The sequence below is a fragment of the Bubalus bubalis genome, chromosome 6 (genome assembly GCF_019923935.1).
Source record: "Bubalus bubalis isolate 160015118507 breed Murrah chromosome 6, NDDB_SH_1, whole genome shotgun sequence".
NCBI lineage: Eukaryota > Metazoa > Chordata > Mammalia > Artiodactyla > Bovidae > Bubalus > Bubalus bubalis.
This window is the reverse complement of record NC_059162.1, coordinates 34,854,225-34,870,423: the sequence shown is the minus strand read 5'-3', so window position 1 is coordinate 34,870,423 and position 16,199 is coordinate 34,854,225. Positions and strand designations below refer to the sequence as shown.

Genomic DNA, 16,199 nt, shown 5'->3' with positions numbered 1-16,199 from the left:
ATTAAAAAAAAAAGACATGAAAAAGCTCCATATGAAATAAATTTTATATCACGCCTCCTTTATCAAGTATTTTCATTCTACTTATAAAATTTTTTCCAAATGACATATTTATGTTCATACATCTTCTAGTGATCACCTTATCATACTTCTCTCTAAACAACTATATATGTTAAAGAAAATAATATCATTTCCTAGGATTATAAGGCTCTAAGTGTTAATGTTTTCCTTCTATATGACTGTTTTCAACAGTTACTGAAAGTGTGTTAGTCGCTTAGTCGTGTCTGACTCTTTGCAACCTATGGACTGTAGCCCGCCAGGCTCCTCTTCTCCAGGTAAGAATACTGGAGTGGGTTGCTGTTCCCTTCTCCAGGGGATCTTCCCAACCCAGGGATCGAACCCAGATCTCCCACATTGCAGCAGATTCTTAACCATCTGAGCCACTATTAATGCACAGTTGATCAAAATGGCACATACTATAAATATTGATAAGTGATTATTAAACATGAAAGTAACATTGTATGAGAAATACATCTTTTAATAAGATATATCTTTTTAAACAGTACATATAGCTGTTTATGAATATTGCTGATTTCTAAGATGGGACACATAGGACTTCCCTTGTGGTCCAATGGTTAAGACTCCAGGCTTCCACTGCAGGGGACATGGGTTCAGTCCCTGGTCAGGAAACTAAGATCCTGTGCAGCAAGGCAAAAAATAAAAATAAAAAAGATGAGACACAGCATAATATCAATACTATACTTTTTTTTGGCAATTCTGTGCAGTTTGAAGGCTCTTAGTTCCCCAATGACCAGGGATTGAACCTGGGCCACCACAGTGAAAGCACCAAGCCCTAACCCCTGGACCACCAAGGAATTCCTGCTATTTTTATCATACTTATATATGTAAGTGCTAAAAACCTTATTCATCTAAACAAGTAGATGGATCTGAAAGGAGTTTTGTTATTAGCGTTGTAACTTGATTGTAACTTCCCAGCACGTGGCAGGGATTGAATCTGTGTCCCCTGCATTGGCAGGCAGATTCTTTACCACTGAGCCCCCAGGAAAGCCCCAGAGTTTGTGTTCTTAACAACTGACTATCCTTTTCTTACAGCAACATCCCACTTACATTACATGATGAAGATAAGGCTTTTTCAGATAACTAGGTGTTAATCATTTAAAACTTAAATAACTAATAATTTTATGTAATTTTCCCTAAAATTTGCATACCTTTTCTAAAATAATCCCATGCCTTCATAACCATAATTTATATAATTCAGGTTCATTCTTATGAATGTTACATTACATCATGATTACTGCTTCGCCTTTGAATAACACTGATGTATCTTTGAGACACATGTCTATCCTTCTCTGACACGGAGTTAACTGACTTCCTGGACTGTCCTCACATTTATTGAAGACTTTGAATCAGGCTTACTCTCCAAGTGGAACCAATAATTTATTAATTTGTTTTTTCATTTAATAAATAAATATTGTATATTGAGAAATATATATGCTTGGTCTTTGTCTTCAGTTCTTAGCACTAGAACTTCTAAAACCCTTGTTAATTTCCTGAGTGATAGGAGTAATAGGAGCATCTTTGTTAAATATTTGGTTCTTAGTCCTCAGTTCCAAAAATAAGAGCTTCTTGTTTTGTTTTTCTTTTTTTGGCCATGCTGCAGTATTTGCAAGATCTCAGTTCCCCAACCAGAGACTGAATCCAGGCCACAGCAGTAAAAGCCCAGAATCCTAACAACTAGGCCACCAGGGAACTCCCAACAAGAGCTTCTAAGATCCTTCAAATCTCTAGAATGATGAGGGGTTGTTTGTTTTTTTTTTTGGTGAGTATCATTTATATGCTAGTAAATGGCAACCCACTCCAGTGTTCTTGCCTGGAGAATCCCATGGACAGAGGAGCCTGGTGGGCTGCTGTCTATGGGGTCGGCACGGAGTCAGACACGACTGAAGCGACTTAGCAGCAGCAGCAAGGTGATTCTGGTTGGGCCCTTAAATAGCTTCAGATACAAACTGGTTGCCAGATAAACCAAATCAGGTAATTAGAAGGTTGAAACTTCCGGCCCTAGCCTGACCTCCTCCCATGGAGAAAAAAAATAGCAACCCACTCCAGTATTCTTGCCTGGAAAATCCCGTGCACGGAGGAGCCTGGTGGGCTACAGTCCATGGGGTAGCAAAGAGTCAGACACGACTAAGCAACTTCACTCTCTTTCTTTCTGACCTCCTTGGCTTATGATTCAATCAAGCATCCCAATGTATCAATAATAGAACTTCACAAAACCTCTAAGTAATGGAGTTCAGAGACCTTCCAGATTGATGAAGACAGCCATGCATCTGTATGCTGGTGCACCCCAAACTCCACTGGGATAGAAGCTTCTGCACTGAGGTCCTTCTAAACCTTACCCTATGCACCTCTTCATCTAGCTATTCCTTTATAATATCCTTTGTAGTAATAAGCAAAGTGTTTGTCTGAGTTCTGTGAGAGGTGATAGGAACTCAGGGAAGGTCAAGGAGGTTGACAAAAGCCTATTTTCTACAAATAAGAAACAAGGGTTCATTTTGATATTTGGCAAAACTAATACAGTTATGTAAAGTTTAAAAATAAAATAAAATTAAAAAAAAAGCATATAAATAAAACAAAAAAACAACAAAAAAAGAAACAAGGGGCACAGAAAGAACTTGCAGCTGGAGAGCCCTACAGGGTCCTGCTCTCATTCACCACTACTTGTGACTGATGCCTAAATTGGGAAGTCATGTGGGACTGAGCCCTTGACCTGTGCAGTATGTGCTAACTCTGAGTAATTAGTGTCAGGACTGCAATTAAATTGTAGGACACATAGTGTACAAAGAGATGAAAAATTGGTTGGTTTGTGGGGGAACTGCTAACATTTGGTGTCAGACGTGTTGCAAGCAGTCAGTTTATTTATTTTTATAATTTTTATTTATTTGTATAATTTTTTTATAATTTTCATTTTTATAATTTTTATTTATTTTTGGCTGTGCTGGTACTTCGTTCCTGTGAGGGCTTTTCTCTGGTTGTGGTGAGTGGGGGCTCTCGTTGCGGTGACTTCTCTTGTTGTGGGGCATGGGCCCTAGGGCACACGGGCTTCAATATTTGTGGCATGTATGGGCGCAGTGGTTGCAGCCTCCTGGTTCTAGAGCACAGGCTCAACAGTTGTGGCACACGGGCTTCATCGCCCCGCAGCATGTGGGATCTTCCCGGATCAGGAATTGATTGTTTTATTCTCTGAATTTGTTGAAAAATAAGTGATATACATGACTGTGTAAGTTTAAGGCATATAGTAGAATGGTTTGACTTATGTTTATTGTGAAACGATTGACAGGTTCTACTAACACCTGATAATTCTTTTTTTTTTTTTTTCCCCAAACTTTAAAATTTTTATTTTTTATTGGGATATAGCCGGTTAACAATGTTGTGGTAGTTTCAGGTGAATTGCAAAGGGGCTCAGCCATACATATACATGTATCTATTTTCCCCCAAACCTAATAATTCTTAAATCTCAATTCATACCTCATCTGATTCAGTACTTTGAAGTCATAACCAAGTAAACAGGGATAGCTTTGTCTAACACTTTTGACTATTTATAACAACCTACCAGTAGTATCTGATCTTTATTCTTGGGTACTTTAGTCAATGGCTTCTTTTGTTATTTTAGAATCATGGTTGTTGTTTTTGTAGTTTGTTTTGAACAATAAAATCGTCAAAATATTAGAACACTTAATTTATGTTTAGTTACATTTGGCAATTATTTTAATTATTATTTATTCATAAATGATACATGTTTGTCAAGCACCTTCCACATACCAGGCTTTTTAAGTAATTGATGGAAACACAAAGGCCCCAGAGTAACCAAAGCAATTTTTAAAAGAATGAAGTTGGAAGACCTAACCTACTTGATTTCAAAACCTACTATAAAGCTGCAGTAATCAAGGTAGTTTGGTACTGGCGAAAAGATAAAGATCAATGGAACACAGTAGACTTCAAAAGTAAATTCATACATGATGGGTCAGTTGATTTTTGACAAAGATGCTAAAGCAATTCAACAGGGAAGTAACTCTTTTCAACAAATGGTGCTGGATCAATTAAATAGCCACATGAAAAAAAAAGAAAGAAAATCAACTCTCCCTTACACAAAATTAACTCAAAATGGATCACAAACCTAAGTATCAATTCTCAAATTATAAAACTTTTAGAAAACATAAGAGTCATTTCATTCTTAAAGATGGAAGTGTTTAGAACAAAAAAAAGCACAAATCATCAGCAAAACAAAAATTTTATTTGAAAGACACCATTAGCAAAATTAAAAGGCAGGAAACAGACTGAAAATCCTTGCAACACGTGTTTCAAAGAATTTCTATCCAGACCATGTAAAACAAAAATCTTCCAACTCAATAAGACAAACAACCACATAAATAAATGGGCAAAAGATTTGAAGTTACTTCACAACAGAAGGTATATGAATGCTGGTAAGTACCTGACATGATATTCAACATCTGCAAGGTGACTGTAACATTTTACATTCACACCAGCAAAGTCTTGAGAGTTCCAGTTGCCCCATAAACTCATCAACACTTAGTATGAGGATTTTTTTTTTCTTTAATTTTAGTCATTCTAAAGGGTGTGCAGTAGTATCTCACTGTGGGTTTAATTTATACATTCAGGCTGTTTTAGGGATTCATTGAATATGTCAAGCACTTTATCCTAATACCTGATTTGATATTAATACTTAGTTTGATGCCACTGAAACTTTGACATCAAACTTCAATCTCTCTACTAAGCTTTATCACTCAAAGTCTAGAGGTAAATGAATTTTTAAAAGATTAGGATTTGGCAATTAATGTCACTGAGTAAACTTAATAAACTTATGAGCAAGGCAAAAAAATACACAAAGGAAGAACTGGGTTCAAATTTTTTTTCATGCTATTTTTAACAGTAATTCATTAAAATTTGGGATCATCTATTTCCCTTGGGAAGTAAGTCTATACTAATGTATAGAAAAATAAGATCTACTAGGAAGTTAAAAACCACTTCTGAAAGCTTTAGTTCTCCAGTATAAATAAAGGAACTAGACAGGATGATTACTTACATACTGTTCAGCTCTAAATTCTAACCACTCTAATCATTCATTTCTCATTCATCTTTCCTTGCATTGTCATACCACTGGCTCCTACTGGTTGAACTTCATCCAAGTGTGGATTTTCCCCAGAGTTTCTGTCTTATCCTTTTCCCCTCCTCTGTGTCTAAGCCATTGAACTTAAGATCTCCACCTTCAATTAAGTCAGACAGAGAAGGAAAAATATATGGCATCCCTTATATATGGAATCTAAAAAGAAATACAAATGAACTTAGGAAACACTCACAGAGAACCAACTTAAGCTTGGGGTGGCATTAAGAACAGGGAGAAGGAACAGTTAGGGAGCTTGGCATGGACATATACACACTGCTACATTTAAGATGGATAACCACTAAGGACTTACTTTATAGCACAAGGAACTCTGCTCAATGTTCTGTGGCAGCCCGGATGGGAGGGGAGTTTGGGGGAGAGTGGATACATGCATAGGTATGGCTGAGTCCCTTCAATGTTCACCTGAAACGAACACAACTCTGTAACAGTCTATATTCCAATACATAAAAAAAATTTAAATACTTAAAAAAAAAAAAAACTCCACCTTCAAACTTCCTACTTCAACAGTTTCTAGGCAAGACTAAATGATTAAAGTGTCACAATGAGAAATCAAATAGGATGGAGAATGGAAAATGTCCTTGGATTTTGGCAATTAGGATAACGCTGAGAGCATCAAAGGTTTTGAGTAAGGAGTGCGGCACTTTTCGAAGGATGACTCTGGCAACACTGTGAAGAATGAATTGGAACCAGAGACTATTTGGCATATTAGCATCGAAGGTGACTTTGAAGTCATAGCTGTAACTCTTGGGTTTAAATGCCATTAAATTCCTAATGTTTCATCTTGGCATTCCAGACACTTGCTGCTGCTAAGTCAGTTGTGTCCGACTCTGTGCGACCCCATAGACGGCAGCCCACCAGGCTCCCCCGTCCCTGGGATTCTCCAGGCAAGAACACTGGAGTGGGTTGCCATTTCCTTCTCCAATGCATGAAAGTGAAAAGTGAAAGTGAAGTCGCTCAGTCGTGTCCGACTCTGTGCGACCCCATAGACGGCAGCCCACCAGGCTCCCCCGTCCCTGGGATTCTCCAGGCAAGAACACTGGAGTGGGTTGCCATTTCCTTCTCCAATGCATGAAAGTGAAAAGTGAAAGTGAAGTCGCTCAGTCGTGTCCGACTCCCAGTGACCCCATGCACTGTAGCCCACCAGGCTCCTCCGTCCATGGGATTGTCCAGGCAAGAGTACTGGAGTGGGGTGCCATTGCCTTCTCCGTCCAGGCGCTTAGGTGGTCCAATTCCTATCCAGTCGTTACTCCCCCATAAGTGTATTTCCTGGCCTCGGTCGGCCAGACTACCCCCTACTGAGCTTGATCTTCCTTGCTTCTATGGATACTCAGGCTGCTTTCCGTTTATAAAACTGCCCAGTCCATGAATACTTGCACAAACTTTACTGCCTTTTTTAGCCTTCTCTTAGCTCCCAAACACCATAAATCTTCTCTAGGTTAACAGTAGCTTTTGAAAGGTGAGACCGATTCTGACTCATTTTCACAACCACCAGCTTCTTCCACCTCTTCCTCCCCCAGTCAGAGTGCATCGGCAGAATGGAAGTACTCAAATAGAAGTCACGTAACAAAACGGCGCTACAGGTACAGCAGCTCTTTTAATGCTAAAATGCCCTTTTTTCTTTTTTAAACAGTCCAGTAAAATGTTATCTCGACCTTACTGTTGAATAAATTTAGGCTCCAATAATAAGACCTCTGGTCAGACACTACAGCCTGGCGGACGACTTTGCGTCGGTATCACATGAATGAATGCGGTCCTATCAGAGAATACGAAAACTGTGAACCCAAGAGACTGCACAGGAATCATGAGTCACGAATTTGCAAGCACACAGCCCTCCGAACGCCTTCCCGCTCAGCTTCCGAAAGGAGAAACCCAGGCCGGAGTCCAACATACAGACCAGACCGACAACCCCCTCCCCTGGCAGCCAAATCCCCAGTGTTAGTCTCCTAAGAGCTGGGCAGTAGAGGCCAGCGCCGCGACCGCAGTGCGCGCGGAACGCGCGGAACGCGCGGAACAAGGAAGAGGAATCTCGAGCCCACCTGGGCGTCTCTGACTGGCCGTCGGCTAAGCTTGGAATTCTGGGGCGTGTTGCGTCACATCCGCCGGGGCCGCCATCTTGCTCCCAGGGGCAGTTGGCGGAAGAGAGCGCGCTCCCAGGCCGCCGGCTAGGTGTCTGCTTGGAGTTCTCGAGGCCCGCGATTCGGCGTCTGCTCTCGACCAGGGGTCCGTCTCTTACGTCCCGGTTGCCCTCCCTCACCCAGCTGGGGGACAGCGAGGCGGCCCCCTCTTCGACGGCGTTCCATGGAGTAGGGTCCCGGACCGTTGTCCCGAAGAGCGAGATCGAGCTTGGCCGCCTCCCCCTCCCTTCTCCCTCCCTCTTTCCTTCCGCCGCAACATGGCTAACAACAGCCCCGCGCTGACAGGCAACTCGCAGCCGCAGCACCAGGCGGCAGCGGCCGCAGCCCAGCAGCAGCAGCAGTGCGGCAGCGGCGGCACCACCAAGCCGGCAGTCTCGGGCAAGCAGGGCAATGTGCTGCCGCTGTGGGGCAACGAAAAGACTATGAACCTCAACCCCATGATCTTGACCAATATCCTGTCGTCGCCTTACTTTAAAGTGCAGCTGTACGAGCTCAAGACCTACCACGAGGTGGTGGACGAGATCTACTTTAAGGTACGAAGCGTCTAGACTTGGCGGGGTGGGGGGGGATGTTAAGTTCCGAGGAAGGGGTATGGAGGAAACGGGCGGAGGCGGCCCTTGAGGTCTGATGATCTGTAGATGAGGAAAGGTTGAACGGAGGGGGAGCTGTGGCTTGTAGTTCGCCAGGGAGGGGTCAAACCGGGGCCGCCCTCTCATTTCCTTTTCAGATTTTTAGGGCCGGGAGAGCCCGCCGCCATTGATCTCTCTCTTCCCCCAACCTCCTGCCCGCCCCTGGGGGGAGTTGGGACGGGAGGACTGGGGGAGAGGAGAAACGAGTAACTGAAGCCTCTCCAGTTTACAGTTTAAATTTCTTTCTTTTAACGTGGATCTGCTCAGCGCCAACTTGTTGGTGCTTCTCCCGCTCACCCTGGGCCAGTCCATGTATTGACTTCAATGTTGGCCTCGTGTTGTTGGTATTCACTATCCGATCCGGACAGGGAAATGGTCAGTGTGTGTGTCGGGTGGGTGGGAGGGTCGAGGGTGGAGAGGTGCAAGTGGAAAAGACGTACCGAAGGCCTGGAAATTTTAGCAGCAGGAGGTCAGGAGTGAGTGGTTACAGTCACCTGTGCGTTGGGCTTATTTAGAATTATCTGGGCCCTGGGCTTCTGCGGCAGGGTCGGTGCTGGCTTGGCTGTGCTGGGGAGCTCACCTGGCGCCTCCTCACTGCACTCTTGTCTCAGTTCTTGTTTCGTTAGCAGGATTGACTCAGTCTTGCAGCGAGGCTCGGAGCAGCCCAGGGTCGCAGGTAGAGGTATGCATTATTAATCATGCTCAATCGCCATAAATGCATTTCCCGGGTTACATGAACGGCTACTTAGATTTTTTTTTTTTTTTTTTTTTTTTTTTTTTTGACCATTGGTTTTGGTCTTTTCCTCACGATTTTGGTAGGCTTTCTCCATTTACCTAAAAATTATGTAGTTTTTTAAAAATTATCTTCCAGGCCTCCTAAGGTAAACTTATACTATTAAAGAATATCAGTAAATCTTAAAGGTCTTTAAATACTTAAACTAAGACATCTGACATAATGCAACACCTTTTGTCTGTATTGACTCCTAAAAACCACTTGACAGACCACATAAAGTATCTTCCCTGACCTGAACAAATCTGTAGAGGTGATGAGAGGAAATTTTCTTTATTCGCCTTCAGGTTATGTTTTTTTCCACCTTTTCCCCTACTAAGTGAATAGCTTATTAAAGGATTTTGAGATACTAGTTGGTTTTGATAGGAGATCTTATTTTGAGAATATAGTTCAACTTTGGGTATATAAAGTAAACTGAAATTTTGGTGTACTCTTAATAAAGTATTGTAAGTAATGGTAATACTGTGAACTAGATTTTTTTTTTTTTTAAGGTAAGGCCTTTTAAAGTGTGGATACAATGTGGTGAATATTTAACCCTTATTCAGTTGAGATCGGGTTCCTGCTTTTTGTGGCAGGTTCTGTTTAATAACCTAGGCAAATGTTAATAGGATTGAGGGAAAGCTTGTTTTCAAATTTTACATACTGTGTCTTGAAACACAAGATTCTACTACAAATTATTTAAATTTAGTTATAAAATTGAAGACTCGAGTTTTGTTATCCAGATCAAATAATCGTTGAAATATATAGGCTTCCTATTCTGTAAGTCGATTTTGTATGGCATCTACCCCTTTGGTTAGCCTTTAAGGAATTGAAACATCTCTTCACAGCAAGGGGGGGGAAGGAAATAAAACTCTAAAGCAGTGCAGCTTAGTCCACTGAGCAAAATAGTGTAGTGTTTACATTTAAATGCATGCTTTTCTGTCTGAGTCACTGACAAGGACTATTTCATGTAATAATGGATGGGTGGAAGTAAAATTTTAGAAATACGTAGTAAAAGAACAGGATTTCAAAACCATTTGGTTTTGTTTCAAGTTAAGAAACTAATACGGATCTTATTTTTCCAAAACACCTTTGTTATATCTGTTGTACAGCTAATCTTTCTTTGCTGTTTTTAGGTGAAATATATTGTTTTTATAGGGTGCCCCACTTTAGCAAAGATCTGTATCTTTGAATATACTTGACAATGCAAGTTATACTTACTGTTTCTGACCCAGTTTATATTTTGGGGGGAAATTGAATTGGTTCATATAATCAGACTGAAAATATACAGTAACTAGAATAATCTATGTGTAGGTATGGCCTTTGTAATTTCATCTTTAGTCAGAAATGAACATAATGCTTGATCATGGTTTTAAAAAAATGTGTAAATATAAAGTTTCATGATTTTGCTTCAGAAGTAATTTGTTACTACTTTAGCATACTTCATTTTTTCTTTTTTGTATTTTTTAAATTCTTTCTTTCAAGTTTTTTCTTTATTTTATAATGTGGAATTTTAAATCACCACGAAATTGAAATATTAAGGGTATTTTAAAGTTTTTTTTTTTTTTTTTTTTTTAATAAATACTTAAACTTTGTTAATACTTTCTACTTTAAGTTGGGGCTTTAAATCCATTTTAAAATGAGGATTTTTATTTTTTTAAGTAATTCATAATACAAAATTGAATATCAATTTTTAAGTGTGTAAGACTAGAAATTTCATATCTCCACCTGTATCTGCTTCCTACAAAGCTAGTTTAATGGGATTTCTGCTGTGTAAAGTTGTTGAGGTTTTGTTAAACCCTAGGTTGCTTTATTGGTGCTATTTAAAATAAATATCTAAGCAATTTTCAGAGATGGTTTACATACTTTAAAATGTATGTAAACAAAATAATGTACATCATGTCAAAATGCCCAACTTCCAAACTTTTGAAAGAGCTGCTCTCTTATGGATTGGGGTTTACTTGAATCATTTTTTAAAAATTCAAAGCATGAATGTTTGTTGTGCTTCTCTTTTCTATTTTCAGGTCACGCATGTTGAACCATGGGAGAAAGGAAGCAGGAAAACAGCTGGCCAAACAGGGATGTGCGGAGGGGTAAGTAGAAGTACGTGCATTTTTCAGTTTTTCTGTGTCTAATAACTAAGTTTATATTTGGAAAACTAAAATTTGTCAATTACATACCAAGTTACAATTAATGTTTTTTAAAAATCTAAATTCAAGTGTTCCCTGGGGTTAGAAAAGCATTTTTTTTTTTAATGGTCTGTTGTCAGTTCTGGATTATATCTTGTATTAATACCTAACAGGATTAATCAATTGGTATTAAGTATCTCTGTTAATTACTTTACCACTTTCTTAATTCTTTCCCTTAAAGGTTCGAGGTGTTGGAACAGGAGGAATTGTTTCTACAGCTTTTTGCCTGTTATACAAATTATTTACTCTGAAATTAACTCGCAAGCAAGTGATGGGTCTTATAACACACACAGACTCTCCATATATTAGAGCCCTTGGATTTATGTATATAAGGTGAGCATACGTTTCTCTACATTTTCAATAAATATCTTATTTTAATGGGCTTAAGCTTAATCAGTCTTTTGTGATTCTAGGTACACACAGCCCCCTACAGATCTGTGGGACTGGTTTGAATCCTTCCTTGATGATGAAGAGGTATGTCAACAAGGGTAATAATTAATTTTCTTCTGATTATTATTTTTTAATATTTTTTATTTATTGATGATTTAACATCTTCCAGAATTTTCTGTACCTAAATTTGTTTCACTTACATACTTTTGGAATTAATGTCCTGTTACTAAAATTAGGGTGGATTTTATATGTCTTAGGTTAAATTTTTTAAGTCTTGTTTTCACATTTTTAAATTGTTTAGATTTGTTTTGTAACTGTTGAAAGTTTTCTCTTCCTAGTTGTGTTCTGTGTATTGATCTTGACTTGTACAGTTGATAGTGACTTTTTAGTTGGCCATGTTCAAGATTGAGGTGGTAAGACATGCACATAGAAATAGTAATTATTGCTTTTTTTATATATATATATTCTGGGACTTTTTGGTTTTTTACCCTATAACTTCCTCCAAATAGTAATATTTCCATTTGCATATAAGTGCAGAATTTTAGAGCTGTGTGGAATTTAAATAGGGTGAGGGTTTAGATAACTCGTTCAACATGATCAGACTATTTCAGTCCCAGCTTTCTAACTCTTACTATACTATACATGTTTACAGAAAGAAACCTCTCTTTAGTAGTTCAGAATTTTTTTTTTTTTTTTTTTTTAATGTAAAACTTAGCATTCAAGCTTAAGGTTGAACTTGTTACATATGTTCAGAAAGTACTTCGGAAGACATTACTGTGTCAGATTTAAATCATACATGTATTAAAGTCCAAGATCACAAAAGGACCTTAATAATGATCAGTGTCCATATATCTATCCCCACCATTACACTTTGTTTTAAGGTTCATAAAGTAAACTGAGTGGTGTTTTAGTAGTCCATGGTTGTATTAAAGGATAGTCCTAATGGAAATCTTTCTGGTGTGTTTTTATTACTACATGCACAACTAAAAAATCTCACTCATATAGACATGGAGAATTTTTCTCTGCACATTTTTGTTTTGTAAACAGGCAATTTACAATCTGTTTATTATCTCGGAAGAGACCAAAAGTGTGTTAGATGATAAATCACAATCTTTAAAGTTTTTTCTTTTTAGATAAGATTTTTCAGGCTAGGGCGCTTCTCTCTATATTTAAAAAGCATGTCCCACTTCATAATTGGTATTAGGTTTGTTTCTGAATGCTTCTGTTTAATCTGTTTTTTATTGTATTTACAAACCTGAGGCTTTCTATTTAAGCTAACTTATTGTTTTCTTCCTTAGATATCTGCAGCGATTATATTTGGAAATACTGTATATCTGAACACTTAAATGTGTGTGAGTGCAAGCAGTTTTACCTTTAGCTCTTGTTTTCCTGTTTAGATAACAAATCTCACTTTCCTTGTGTGCTTGCACTATAGGTTTGGGACTGACAATAGCTGACTAACATGTCCTGAGCTGTGAGAGGGCATAGCAAGAAGGCCTTCATGCGGTAATGACCCTTTTCAGAGACAATGGTCATCATGGATTATGCGTTTCCAATTATTTGTTTATTTATTTATTTTCTACATAACTCTAAATTAGAAACCTCACTGCTTCATGGCAGTTGGTTTGCTATTGCTTCCAGTTTTATTAGGGCTTCATTTTATAATAGAGCTGTTAAAAGATAATCTTTAGACAGGAACTGTTTAAAGTAGTTCATATGTAGCTAGGTTACACCGCTAGGAACAATGTATGCAAACGTGTCCACAGAAATAAAATATAGTTAGTAGGTATGTGGAATGTAAATTTGATTGTTCCAAATAGTCTAGTAATATAAGGGGGTGTTTTATATTCTTTTTTAACTGAGAGAGGTCACTTCTCTTTCTGTCCATGAGGTTGCAGGGTTTGTTCTCACCTGCATGCACACACTGAGCCCAGATATTTCTGTGTATCATTCATTACCAGATTAGAAAGGTACACAAATTGAAATTTTTCTGTTAGAATTTTTTTGTATTTGAGATTCCAAAGATGGTTATATTTTTTATAGTATTCTTGTATTTATTGAGATAAATTTTTTGACGGCCAGGATATCTTTTGTGTTTCTGTAGGACCTAGATGTGAAGGCTGGTGGAGGCTGCGTAATGACCATTGGTGAAATGCTGCGATCTTTTCTCACAAAACTGGAGTGGTTTTCTACTTTGTTTCCGAGAATTCCAGTTCCAGTTCAGAAAAATATTGATCAACAGATTAAAACCAGGCCAAGGAAAATCAAGAAGGACGGAAAGGAAGGCACCGAGGAAATAGACAGACATGCTGAGCGCAGACGCTCAAGGTAATGTAACCCTTGAGCTACTGCAGCTTTAAAACTTGCTTTACGCAAAAGTTCTTGGAAATTAGTATCACATTCTTAGGTATAATTTGTCATCTTTTCCCCGTTTTCTACCCTTAAGGGCATGTTCAACAAATTATGCGTCTGTAAATGAGAACAGGCAGATATTTTGCTTAAATTATTCTTGATGTGTAACACTTTACGTTTTATTCAAGTTTTTTTCTCCCCTTCCTCCTTTTTCCTGAATATTAGGTCTCCAAGGAGATCACTGAGTCCACGAAGGTCCCCAAGAAGATCCAGAAGTAGAAGCCATCATCGAGAAGGCCATGGGTCTTCTAGTTTTGACCGAGAATTAGAAAGAGAGAAAGAACGCCAGCGACTAGAGCGTGAAGCCAAAGAAAGGGAGAAAGAAAGGCGAAGATCCCGGAGTATTGATCGGGGACTAGAACGCAGACATAGCAGGAGTAGGGAAAGACATAGAAGCCGTAGTCGAAGTCGTGATAGGAAAGGGGATAGAAGGGACAGGGATCGGGAAAGAGAGAAAGAAAACGAGAGAGGTAGAAGACGAGACCGTGACTATGATAAGGAAAGAGGTAATGACCGAGAAAAGGAGCGATCACGAGAACGGTCCAAGGAGCGGAGAAGTAGGGGTGAGGTAGAAGAAAAGAAACATAAAGAAGACAAAGATGATAGGCGACATAGAGATGACAAAAAAGATTCCAAAAAAGAGAGAAAACATAGTAGAAGTAGGAGCAGAGAAAGGAAACATAGAAGTAGGAGTAGAAGTAGAAACGCAGGGAAACGAAGTAGAAGCAGGAGCAAAGAGAAATCAAGTAAACATAAAAATGACAGTAAAGAAAAATCAAACAAACGAAGTAGAAGTGGCAGTCAAGGAAGAACTGACAGTGTTGAAAAAAGAAAACGAGAACATAGCCCCAGCAAAGAAAAATCCAGGAAGCGTAGCGGAAGCAAAGAACGTTCCCACAAACGAGATCACAGTGATAGCAAGGACCAGTCTGACAAACGTGATCGCCGAAGGAGCCAAAGCATAGAAACAGAGAGCCAAGAAAAACAACATAAAGACAAAGAGGAGACTGTGTGACAATTTTTTTGTAAAAGTGGATCACATTGAATCCTATAAACGTTGGATTAAATCTGCTTTTTTTTTCCTCCCAAGATGAGATTGTGCAGTAGTTACGCACTCTTCAAGCTCCCTGTAGGCTGCATTTTCATTTCCTCTTTTGTGTAGGGAAGTGCCTTTGTAATCCCATTTATTGCATTGATGTCTTCACCCAATTGTTGAGTTTGATACATGATGCACAGATTGTTCTTGCATTTTATTGTTTAACTGTTTTTGAGATGTACAGTCTGTACATATGTCCTGAAAATGTTTTAATTCCTTTGGCATGGTTGCCATGTTGGTTAAATTTGTATAAGGCAATAAACTGCCACTAATTCTATTTTTGTTTTGTAGGTGTGGGATTATGGTTTGTGTACTGAAGTTAGCATGGCTGTGCTTTTCGTAATAGAATGCTAAAGACTTTGAAAATGGATCTAGGATGTCTATTATAGGAGAATTACATGCTTTCAGTGTACATGAAGGCAGCAGTTTTAGGATTAACATTCTTGCCCACTGTATATTGTCTTGGAAGGCTCTTGTTAATATGTTAAACCTAATAGTCTCTACAGTTAACTTTAGAGAGAGTTTATGAGAAGTTAGTTTCTGATGCAGAGGCTTCAATTAGGCTGTGATTTGATCAAAAGTCCTTTTAGCATTCTACCTCAAAGGGACACTGTTAGTATGCCTAAAATTGATTCACTTAGTTTTCCTTTTTTATTTGAAAAAAATACATGACATGTAATCTTTTTCTTGAATTTTTCAGATTTTAAAGTACTATATTAAAGGAGAGATTAATGTCTAAAGCCTAGCATTCTTGCAGCAACTCTATACTAACGTGAGATTGGGAGAGGGTGGGGCAGGTGAGTAGAGAAATGGGTATAAGCCTCAAGCTTCCAAAGTGTTTTTATAAATGGAAAATACTTAAATTATGAAACAGCTTGATATAGTGTCCTTTTTTTAAATTCAAAACTTTTTTTATTGAAAATGAAGATTGCTGTTTGAGTTTTTAAACTTAATCTAGAAGAGAGAAGTATTAAAAGTAATGCTTTGCTGCATTATTTAAGATTATCAGCAAATTATTTGATAGATTGTTCTTATGACTTGTATTCTGATTACAGAGAACGATCATGAGTGTGGAATAAATTACTGGATTAAATCCTTTATCCTGGGTGTTGGCTTCCCCCTTTTGTTAACTTTATTGTGGAAATAGATACAATGTTAGTAGAGTGACACTTTGAGCAGAAGGATATTTTAGTGCCCAAATGACAAGTGAATTTTAAATGTGTAGATGGAATTAGACATACATGATGGCCAGCAATATTTACTAGCGTTCTTAATTACAGTTCCCGTTATCCTTGGGTGTTACTTGCATCAATAGGTTGTTTTTGGTTTGAATAATTAGTATTACATCAGAGGTCCTTATT

General features: G+C 38.5%; 1 protein-coding gene across 2 annotated transcripts; it reads left to right on the top strand.

Moving 5' to 3' along the window:
- Nucleotides 1-7,343: 7,343 nt before the first annotated feature.
- Nucleotides 7,344-15,938, top strand: PRPF38B (pre-mRNA processing factor 38B). Of its 2 annotated transcripts, none has more exons than XM_006052145.3 (6): nt 7,344-7,886; nt 10,776-10,844; nt 11,122-11,273; nt 11,354-11,414; nt 13,435-13,658; nt 13,908-15,938. In XM_006052145.3, exons 1-6 carry the CDS (start codon nt 7,611-7,613, stop codon nt 14,755-14,757), a joined length of 1,632 nt encoding a protein of 543 aa, XP_006052207.1. In that variant the 5' UTR covers nt 7,344-7,610; the 3' UTR covers nt 14,758-15,938. The 2 variants fall into 2 exon arrangements, with proteins under 2 accessions (XP_006052207.1, XP_025143971.1); XM_025288186.2 differs by lacking the exon at nt 7,344-7,886 and adding an exon at nt 7,975-8,357.
- The last annotated feature ends 261 nt before the right edge of the window (nt 15,939-16,199 follow it).